Below are 11,267 nucleotides of genomic sequence, written 5' to 3' on the forward strand. Positions count from 1 at the left end.
TGTGTTAACATTTAAAATTAAAGCAAACGAACATTATATTGCGCTAAGACTGACCTTTAATTAAACTCCAACCATGATAAGTTTTTTATTCTTTTCATGAAAAAAAGAACATAAAACTTGGATGGAATATGGCAAATAAATTATCAAAATTAGGCTTAAGACGTGACATATAAGACTAAAACATAACACTATAGTTTAAGATGAGATTGATGCATCACCTTTATATAAAGAACAATACTTTTTAAATTCAACTAAAACTCATATGATTCTCTGTTTGACAAAACACCAAAAGCCCGTTTTAATTTAAATAGAAAGAATTAAAAAAGAAAACCCATTTTGAGTAACAGATTGTTTTTCAACATCAAATCTGTTCTCAATAATTAATTTGAGTTTAGCGCACTCTGATCAATTTGGTTAGGACAAGACTATATAAAGGACACAATTTCTTACAATCAAAATTTGGCACAATTGCATTATAACACTTAATCTTAAAATTATTAATTTAATTAAAAAAAATTATGTAAATGAACTCATTTAGCATGTGTTTGTTTGTGTAAAGTGAACATAAAAAATGATGAAGTCATTATGAAAAACTGAAAAGTTTTCTTTCAACAAGAAGATTTTAAAAAAAATGGACAAGCATATACCATCCTTATCTAAGTTGTAAAAATGAGAATGACAGTTTTTCTTTGTACGTGCAACATCCATTGTAAAAATATCATTCAAAGTGAGAATTGACATGGAGCTCAATTGCTTTTGTTCTCTTCCTAGAAACACAAAATAGAAAAAGTATGTCTTGAAAATGGTTATATGTAAGTCGCAAAGTAGGTTTCAAAAAGTTGATAAAACAAAATAGAAGAGGGTCTCTTGAAAATTACAATTCATAGTTATATGTAAGTCATCCACAAAGTAGGTTCCAAAAAAGTTGATAACACAAAATAGAAGAGGGTCTCTTGAAAATTGCAATTCATGGTTATATGTAAGTCATCCACAAAGTAGGTTCCAAAAAGTTGATAACACAATCATGACTCCTAAAATACTACAACAAAGAACAAACTTTAGATTTATTCATACGCTTAGTTCAACTGATAGTTCTTTCGCAAATAATTCATATCAACTCTATAAATTTTAGATTAGATGCGTGTGATTATAATATACACTATGTTTTCACTTCAAATCATGAATTAACTTACATTACACGTAATTTATTAAGTGTTAGTTATTCTCTCTTGTTAATAAAAAAAATGTTAGTTATTTTCAATGTAATTATTGCATTCAAGAAACTAGAAGAAAGAAAGAGATAAGGGCATATCCTACCATATTATAAGCCTACTTTTCTTCTTGATATTTTGAGTCCACTTTGTCTCTTTTATAGGTGCTATCAATTATTCACAAAAGAAAACCAAAACCAAAAGTCTTGAAGATAATTACAAATTTTCATTAATCTAAACTAAACATGTCATGATGACAATTTTTGTTGTAGATCTTATAATTTAGGTTTAAGGAGATAAGGTTAGAGAGGTTGTAACAAGGGTTTTGTTTCATCTTAATCATGAGTGATCCTAAATCTAGGCCCCTCCCTACCTTCCCATTACCTACCTCACAAGTAGCCAAACATAAACCTAACAAAAGGAATTCAACATTTCAAGTACTATAGCAAGCAAAAAAATCTCTCAATTTTTTTTCTTCTTATCAAGTCAAAGTCTACACCACTCACTCTTATCCTAAAACGCACAATACATGACCACCAAACTAAACCCTTCTCTCAACTATAAGTACCCACCACAATTATTTTACTTTCCAAAACGTGATACTCCAACCAAACACTTCTCTTTCTCTCTCCAAAATTTCCTCTGCTTCCACATGACACGCGCGCTCAGACTCCTCCAATCCCAGGCGGTGCCTCCACCGGAGGCTGCCGCCACCGTCGAGTCCGACTTCGTGGTGATCCTGGCGGCGCTCCTCTGCGCGCTCATTTGCGTGGTGGGCCTCGTCGCTATCGCGCGCTGCGCCTGGCTCCGTCGGCCACCAGCTTCCGTCGGCGGCGGTGGATCCCCGCCTGCGCCGGCAAACAAGGGCCTGAAGAAGAGAGTGGTGAACTCGCTTCCGAAGTTCACGTACGCCGGCGAAGGCGATCGGTGCAAGTGGTCGGAGTGCCCGATCTGCCTGACGGAGTTTGCCGGCGGCGACGAGGTCCGCGTGCTGCCGCAGTGCGGGCACGGGTTCCACGTTGCGTGTGTGGACACGTGGCTCTCATCGCACTCCTCGTGCCCCTCTTGTCGCGCGCCCTTCGTCGTCGCCCGCTGCCAGAAGTGCGGCCACTTCCCAGCCGTCGCCGCTGAAACCAGTGAAGCGGAGGCAAAGCCCAGTGACGGCTGCAATGGCGATGATAACAGAAATGCCGATGATAATAGGAATGTTAATGTTACCCACGGGTTTAGTAATTACAGTTTCTTGCCATGAAATCCGTTCCAGTTATAGATAAAACACTACGTCGTTTTGGGGCTGTTTAATGCTTATTATTGTACTAGTATTAGTTAAAATTTAGGACTCTTTTTATTGTAATTTGTATAGAGACTCTGTTTTTTATTTCCGGGATGTGTAAGAATACTACTTTTTCTTTTTTAATTGTGTTTTTCTTTTCTTTCCTTTTTCCTATAAAGGATTGTTTTAACCTTTCAGACGTGTTTTAGTTATAAGGAAGAATAAAGTTTTGGATCTTCTCGAATAATTTAAAATTACTCAATTTTAAATTAATTATTATATAATTTATTAAATTAATTACATATAACTATTTATATTGTAACACAATTGTTATACTATTATATTTTAATTAAATTTAAATGATAGTTGGTATTTTTAGAATAAAATAGAAAATTATTGCAAAAAAGAACTATAAACTTTTTTTTCTCATAATAATGTACAAGAAAGAGAATGACTATTTGAAAAGAAAGGTAGAAAAATGATTTTAAAATTGAAGATGATTTTTGTCAAAAAGAATTTATTAAGAAAAGAAAACTTAAATAAGCTTGATCATTTTTTTTTTGTACTTAATACATTTTTTTCTAAATTAATATTCTTATTTAAGTTCTTAAATCTAATATACATCTTGATTTGAATTGTTTTTAGTCTCTTAAAAAATCTTTCATTATGAGAAATAATTTAACAAATATTATTATTATATTTTTTATCAACAAAATAAATAAGTAATATTAGATACTCCAATTCATACTTACTAGTTCAAAAAAGTACAAACTAAAAACATACAGATATTATTAAGAAAACTATATTGCAGTATAAAATAAACATAATGAGATAAGTAAAAAGTAGAACTCACAATTAAATTTATTAGATATTTAAAATAAAAATATAAATCTTGTTTTACTCTAAAAATAAAATATGTGGTGCACATTAAAGCAATCAACATCTAAATAAATTGGTGAAGGAGGTGGACAGACAGGTGTAGAAAAGATAGATATATAGCATGACATGCATGTAATCCATCAAAACCATAAATGCATTTGTCCAAACAACCAAAACCAGTGCATGGTTTTCAAACTTTCTGTGTGTGACTGCAGGTCTCTGCATATCCTTCTTTTTGTTTTCTTCTGCATCAAAATTAATATCTCATCTCAGAGCATAAAACCAAATTTAGTTTAACTCAAAAACACATCACTGAAAATTCCTCCATAACTAAACCACCTTCAAAGTCTAATCAGAAAATACATTATACTATAAAAGATAATATTAAAACGGATATTGATTCTGGTTTTTTAAATTTCATATAAAATAGACTTTTGATATCATTTTAAAGTTTGATATCATTTTAGTTTTTTCTTCTTCTTTATATTGAAGTAGACTTTGACCTAAATTTGAAGGTGTAGAAATTCTTCAACCAAGTTCCAACTATTAAGAAGTACCATATGTAGCAATTGTGTCAGTGAAGGAGAATAAGGTCAATGAATTCAGTCAAAGGAACATTTGAATTAATGATCAAAGGTGCATTGCCAGCATGAAGAGTTAACAATGGCCAGTAGTTTATGAAGTATTGTGCAAGAAGCTTAATTTCCACTACCAATGGAACTCCACTGCATCTTCATTAAACAAAGGTTGAGGAAAAGGGAACGTCCAAAATGAAAGTGCATAAAGGTTAAAAGGGAAGAGAAGAGAAAGAAGGGACATAAAGGAAGTGCAAATGCTTATTTATTTTTCTAGAGTTAACAAAAAAAAAAGAACAACAATGAAAGCATAGATACCCTTCCCTTTCTTTATAACTTGCATCTATCCTAATTCCCATTCCATATGGAGAAGATATTTGTTAATGAAAGAATTATGGGAGTTTCACACCATTAATACTTTAATACTTAAGTAAATATTGATAATCAAGAGAATCATTTCATTGGTATAATAGACTTCCATCTAGTTTGTGCTTAGAATTCTTTATGAATAGGTATAGTCTACTTATGTATCGTTTCTGTTAACATGTACGTTTTGGTCTAGTCCTCCTATATTTTTGTATTTTCTTTCTTTTTCTTTTTTTCAATAATACTTTTTTATGTGATGGTAGATGATTGTTGTTATTTGAGGTGTCAACCTAGCTAAGATGTCAAGTTGCATAGTGATGCCTAACATGAAAACTTTCAAAAAAAATAAAAAAAAACAGTGATAATCCAATTTTTTATACTATCACATTATAAACTTTAATGTTATTATTTTAATATTATTTAATTACAAATTTATTTTTATTATATATATTTATTTTTAAAATCTATCACATCAAATTTTTATATAATTTTAAAAGTTATGAAAGTATATTTTGCTCATAGTTATGAAATGTGGCATCTTGAAACATTTTGGTGTTTGTGGGGTCCCACACACCATTTACCTTCCTAGGTTATCTTTTATTCCCCTCTCATGTTCGGCTTTAGTGTGAACACCACATCACCTTGAAAGTTGCACAATGTTACAGCTATAACATGGGACATTGTCTAAATCTCACTCAGTAACTATAAAGTTGGGACCTAGTCCACCTTTTCCTTCTTTTTCGCTAATCACAACCCGACATATATGCAGTCAACTTGTTTGTTTTTATCCATATGTTACACGATTTTCTCGTCTCACTCCGGAAAGTACGGATAGTCCAATGTTACCTTACTATCCTTATCTCTTATAACGACCAAACCTCTCACAATGATGTCAAAATTCACCTAAAGAAAATATAGTCAATCGTCACTTAAATTTAACTCTTTTCTTATATAACTTTGAAATTATATATGTTTCACAGATCATTCGGATGATTTTTTCAATTTCACCACTTAAAAGGGTTCGAATTTTGATTATTAACTATTCAATTTTGTATAATTATTTAATTTAATAATGTTTTTTTAATGTGGTAGTTGTCCTTTTTCAATCATATTTTTTTCTTGAATTATCTTTTGACGTGAGGAATAGACATAAAAAAAATAAAAAAATTTACTTACTTCTTTTTTTCTTCATAAAATAGAATAGAGTGAACAAAAGAGAACATAGATGAACAAAAGAGTAAAAAAAAGACAAAGATATGAGAATGAATATCTCTTATTATTTCAAATCAAAATAAATAGTCTGAATATATATATATATACAAGCAGTACACACTCATTCTTGGTCTAGTTATAAAGAGAGAGAAAATCAATCAAAAATACTATAATCATAATAGACAAAGATAAAATAAAGGTTGTTCACGAAGGTAAACAAGTAAGAATTAGAAATGACACAATTAATATTAACATCTTTCTATAACTCTTATATCCACATCCTTTAATAACAAATTACTTAAAATAAAATAATAAAACTAAAAAATTAAAACAAAATAAGAAAAATATTCAAAAAATAAAAACTTACTTTAAATAAATAAATATTAAGAATAGAATAAAACTAAAATAAAACTAAAAAAAATAAAACAAAAATAAAACAGAAACTTATAATTATAAGAACTAACTAAAATAAATTAAAAATAATTTTTTCATAAACTAAAAATAAAAACTAAAATAAAATAATAAATAAATACACTAAAACTAAAAAAAACACTAAATAAAATAAGTTAATAAATACACTAAAACTAAATAAAATAAAATAAAAACAAAAAAAATACTCTAAATAAAATAAATACACGAACAAAAATATAAAAAAAATAAAACTTTTAAAATTATTAACCATACTTAGAAAATTATAATTTAAAATTTTAAATAAAATTGTTTTCTGACAAAGACGCCAAAACTTGCTAATGACTATGTTAAGGACAGTGTACCAAGTGAGAAGTAATAATTACAATTATTTAATTAGAAAGATATTGACATAAGTTTGCATAAAAATTAAAAAAAATAAAATGAGTAAAATAATTCAATTAAGAAAAATGAAGATGAGGTTAATCTTTCTTAATTCTATGTAGTTTTAATGAATAAAAAATTTCTCGACATATTTATAAAAACTTCTTATAATTACAAATAGATGTTATAAAGCAATTAACACTTCAAAATTATTCCTAGCATTCAAAATATTCAAGAGTACTTTCCAGTCAAATCTAAGGATCAAAATATGAATAAAGTTTAACTTTAAGAATAAAATGATGATATCAGTCATCAACCAAGAACTAGATATCATAAATAAATATCACCTCCATGAATAGATTACTCAAAATCCCAAATGAAAGATTACGCATTCTATTTATCCTCAAAAATACATTTTTCTCTCTGTCTTACGTCTTCTATTTATCCTAATTGAATTTGGATTAAGTGACACCTCTTTCAAGTGAGATATTACTTGCTTAAGCGAGTTTTACAAGAAAAAAATCTCAATTTTACTGAATAGTGAGTTTGCTTAAGTGAGCTTTTGATGATTCTTGGGTGAGTTTTTAATGTTCAAACTTTGTATTTTCTCTTTATCTTTAACTTGTGTATTCTCCTTCAATCATTTCTCTCTATCTTTTCTTAAATTTCTGAAATTAGCATAAAAGTTCTTCTAACAATAAGAGACTGAAACAAACGCACCAACATTTGAATTTTCTTCTTTAAGCCCCCTAAAATACAACTAACCATGTATTCCTCCCTAAGATCGAGTCTATTAACAATGAAATCAAACTCCTTGTGATATTAACAAACCGATTTCTTTTGCCTCAATCTCATCAAATCAGCCATGGAATCATCCAACACCTCCCCAAACTGAGAGATAAAAGCTCTAACTCAATTTCATGATTCGTGCTCAAAATATTAAGATTTCTGAATTTAAAAAAAAAGGGTAGTATTGTTTTGTTTTCTTGAAGTATAACAAATTTGGATTCAATTGATTTCTACAAGATTACTAAAGGAGCAACCATAATATGCATTAACCAAAGCTTTGATACCAATTATTAAAATTTTGAAAAGAAATTTTGAATCATGTGAGATACACAGTATAACATGTTCTCATAAAACAACCAAAGAATTGTCTTAAGGGAATGAAAAGCAACTAAGCTTCAAAATATTTCAACAAATGCTTCTTTCCATGCTACTTTTGTAATGAGTTTGATGAACTGAGGCTTTGCTTCCCAATGCAGGAGGATGAGAGGGTTTCATTCAGGCTTTGCACCAATAGCAAAGAAATCAATGATGACTTCTAAAGGCATGCCCTTTGTTTCAGGAACTTTCAAGTAGACAAATATCCATGCAGAGATGCACCCAATTACGAACAGTCCAAAGACCCCGCTAATCCCAATGAGTTGGAGCAAAAAGGGAAATGAAGAAGTGACTACTAAGATGCTGATCCAGAAGGTAAGAGAGCAAATAGAAATGCATATTCCACGAACACTTGTTGGGAAGATTTCTGAACACAAGATGTTGGGAATCGCACCCAATCCCATGACGAAGCAGCTTTCGTATATCATCACACTCACTGCAGTCACTATTGCATTCAGGGTAGCACTCATGTGAAATAAGTCCCGGAGTATTAGTACCATGAGAGACACTATAAGAATTGGTATTGTGTATAACAGTATTGACCTGTCATCAGAAAATATACGATGCCATTGTCATAACTTGCTGCATTTTAATAAAATGGAACCAATACATTGTCACTTTTTATAAGAAGAAACTGTGAAAAGGCTAAACAATATATATACCTCCTGCCAGCAACATCCATGAGCCTCATGGAAGTGAAAATACAAGGAAGCATTGCGAATGTTGAAATGATATTTACGAGTAATGAAGCAGATGTTGAACTAATACCGAAATGTGACAGAAGTGCTCCAACACCAGCCTGATCAAGAATCTGGGGAGCATAGTATAGAAATCCATTTATGCCAGCAGCCTGCAACACAAAAGAAAAGAAGCATGTGTGAGTGCAGCTCAAATTAGTATCAATCAATTAGTATTTCAGTCCTTTTTTTGGATAAATTTTTCATTACCTACTTATAGAGAAGAAAATAAAATTACTCAAACCAATTTACTTAGGTAGAAGTTGTTGTTAACATAGGAAGGAAGTGTAACTTATTTTCTGATTTTTTCATTAGGGTAAGTGTTTATCAAGAAGTTTTTTTTCCAATAATGAAGGATCTTGTTTTGGTTTACCTGCTGAAGAAGTTGTAGTCCAACTCCAACAACTAATGCACGCCTAACTCCTATATCTGACAAACCACCAAAACCTGTACGTTTGGCAGCATTTTCTGGTTTCATGTTCATGTTCTTAGGGCAGAGAACTGAGTGGCTGACAAGTGCAGATGCCTGAAAAGCCTCACTGCTATCTGCATTCAAGTCATAGCCCTCAGCAAATGAATCTTGTTGAGACGATACAGCATTAGGATCTGCACGCAGATAAACCCTCTGGAGCCCCTTTTCCTTACTTCCACTCTCGGCTGATTTATAAACCAATTTCCAACCTCCACCAATGTTAGTGTTCTTAGGTACTTGGTTGGCATCATTATTCCCTGTCCCTAATGCATCCTTGAATCCAAAAGCCTTGTCCCTATCCATAGCACTGCTTTGTGATGAAAGTAATGGAGCATGCAAATTGTCAGTGCTAAATGCGTCTCCCATTAGCATGGCTCTTGAACCACCAGAATCAAGGGGCGGGGGATTGATATCATGGACGCTCCCAAAGAGATTGACTAGAGGGTCTCTGAGAGTTTGAGCCTGAGCAACAATGCTTCCCTGGCGAGGCAAGCCTAAAGTGCTGCGGAATACCATGCTACCTTGTCCACTCACTTGTTGGGCAACCATTGAAACTCCTGCTTGGTTAGGTCCATACAGCTTTATGCAATCTCTCCCTGCTTCCTTGTTGCCCATGAGGTCACCGGCTGGGGTAACTATGTACTCTTCCACAGTCGTGCTTTCACCCGCTGGACTCATTCCCTCAGCCAGCAAAGCCAGTTCCCCTATAGATCAAACCAAACTCCAAATCAGTATCAATATTGTTATGTTGAACCACATGTATGAATATTGGTGTTGAACATGTTTTAAGAGATTAAAATGCAGATGGGACAATATGAAGTAAGATGCAAATAAGCAACCAAATAGCGTGTAGGGAAGCAAATGATGATAATGGAAAGGACGTTAGAGTTATTGAGGAAGATAGGTGGAATCACCTGAAACATCTTCAGTGCCGCGAAGTCTCTGCAGAACTTTCTTAGCCTCAGTGACTCTGCCTTTACTCACAAGCCAAGGAGGAGATTCGGGGAGATAAAACACAGCTAGAAAAAAGTAAGCAACAGAAGGAATAGACACAACAGCTAGCATTGCTCTCCAACTTGGAGAATCCACCAAGGACAATGAGAAGACCATGATGTAGGCCAGAAACATTCCCCCAGAGCAGGAAAACTGTGGGAGAGTATTGAGAGTGCCTCTGATGTCTGGTGGTGATATCTCTGATATGTAGAGAGGAGTGAGTGTTATGGCCAGTGCAAGGGCTATTCCATTCAATAGTCTCGAAAACAGAATCACAGTAACATTTGGAGCCCATAGCATCACCAATCCGCTCAAGAAAAACATGGTCGATGCTACTATCAGCATAGGACGCCTTCCAAGCATGTCACAAACTGTCCCAGAGAATATTGTAACAACAGTGCCAGTGAGAAATGATGTCGACATGATTAGTCCCTCTAGTGTGGGGTCTGTCTCCAGCTTGAACTCCTTTTTTATGTAGCTCATTCCCCCTGCATGCATGCATGCACGTTTCTTTGTTGAATTTCATAATACACTGATACAACACAGATACATACACTAGACAACACAGATACTACGGAGAGACACAGATTGAAAATTATCTTATATATAATTTTTAAAAATACTAACAGAATGTGAGATGATTGAATAACAAAATGAAAATAGACAAGAAATTTTTTTATAAAATAGGAGTATATATAATATACACCTGCAATGGTTGAACTATCCCATCCAACCAGAACATTCCCAACTGTAGCAGCAATGGCAACAATCACAACCTCCCTCATTGTTTTTTTTGGCTGATAGAACGTAATTAACAAAATACTCCAAATCCAGAACACAATGTGGGTGACATGTGTGTATAATATTCAGATAAAAACCTTGGACTGTTATTCTTCAGAGATCTGTATCTGCAATGAAAAAAGTTATGATCCAGATAGTAGAGCTTTGGCAACAATACCAAACTTCGAACATGCTCTAAAGTGTGCACATTTTAGTTTTAGTTAATTTGTTTCATACGTGTACGGTTTTCATTAATGTGTCCAAATTTTTTAAGGTGACTCAAGCGTGTGCATTATCTACGGTCTGGAAATGACAACCCCAAGTTTCTCGGATGCATGTGTGTTGGGGACAAGTTATTGAAAACGAAACCTCTGCAAATTTTTGTGGGTGAGATGTCCCATGATCATGTTTTACTATTTTAGAACATCAAGGGGTAGTGATTAGCACTATAATAGGATCAAAACATCGCATGCCACCATTGATCCATCAAACCTTAATTTTTTTTAACCTAATTAATGTAATAGTTCATTTATAATTAGGTGTGTTGTTTAATTAAGCATTGGTTTAAGATATATAGTTGAATTTTAAATGGATGAGTTAATCACTGTTTGAAGCATGATGGCTGTTTACATTCAGAGTTAACAGTGTTAAATTTTAGGAAATCATCGGTATATAACTCTTCATCTAATAGGTTTAAAAATAAAAATATATAATAAAAAGTAAGTTTAAAATTAAATGATATAAAAAAATATTAAAATAATAATATTAAGAGTGATTCTAATTAAAAAAAATTTGTAAAATGTCGATATATCA

At 32.4% G+C, this 11,267-nt stretch overlaps 2 protein-coding genes across 2 annotated transcripts; one reads left to right on the plus strand and one right to left on the minus strand.

Moving 5' to 3' along the window:
• Positions 1 to 1,787: 1,787 nt before the first annotated feature.
• Positions 1,788 to 2,628, plus strand: LOC137808544 (RING-H2 finger protein ATL8-like). Its single transcript, XM_068609709.1, has one exon. The coding sequence runs from the start codon at positions 1,864 to 1,866 to the stop codon at positions 2,461 to 2,463; it is 600 nt and encodes a 199-aa protein (XP_068465810.1). The 5' UTR covers positions 1,788 to 1,863; the 3' UTR covers positions 2,464 to 2,628.
• A 4,589-nt stretch (positions 2,629 to 7,217) lies between these two features.
• Positions 7,218 to 10,601, minus strand: LOC137805989 (monosaccharide-sensing protein 2-like). Its single transcript, XM_068605864.1, has 5 exons — positions 10,381 to 10,601; positions 9,596 to 10,162; positions 8,583 to 9,385; positions 8,135 to 8,322; positions 7,218 to 8,015 (listed from the first exon to the last, which is right to left on the minus strand). Exons 1-5 carry the CDS (start codon positions 10,457 to 10,459, stop codon positions 7,589 to 7,591), a joined length of 2,064 nt encoding a protein of 687 aa, XP_068461965.1. The 5' UTR covers positions 10,460 to 10,601; the 3' UTR covers positions 7,218 to 7,588.
• Between the last annotated feature and the right edge of the window lie 666 nt (positions 10,602 to 11,267).

Source organism: Phaseolus vulgaris, chromosome 3, assembly GCF_000499845.2.
Source record: "Phaseolus vulgaris cultivar G19833 chromosome 3, P. vulgaris v2.0, whole genome shotgun sequence".
Classification (NCBI taxonomy): domain Eukaryota; kingdom Viridiplantae; phylum Streptophyta; class Magnoliopsida; order Fabales; family Fabaceae; genus Phaseolus; species Phaseolus vulgaris.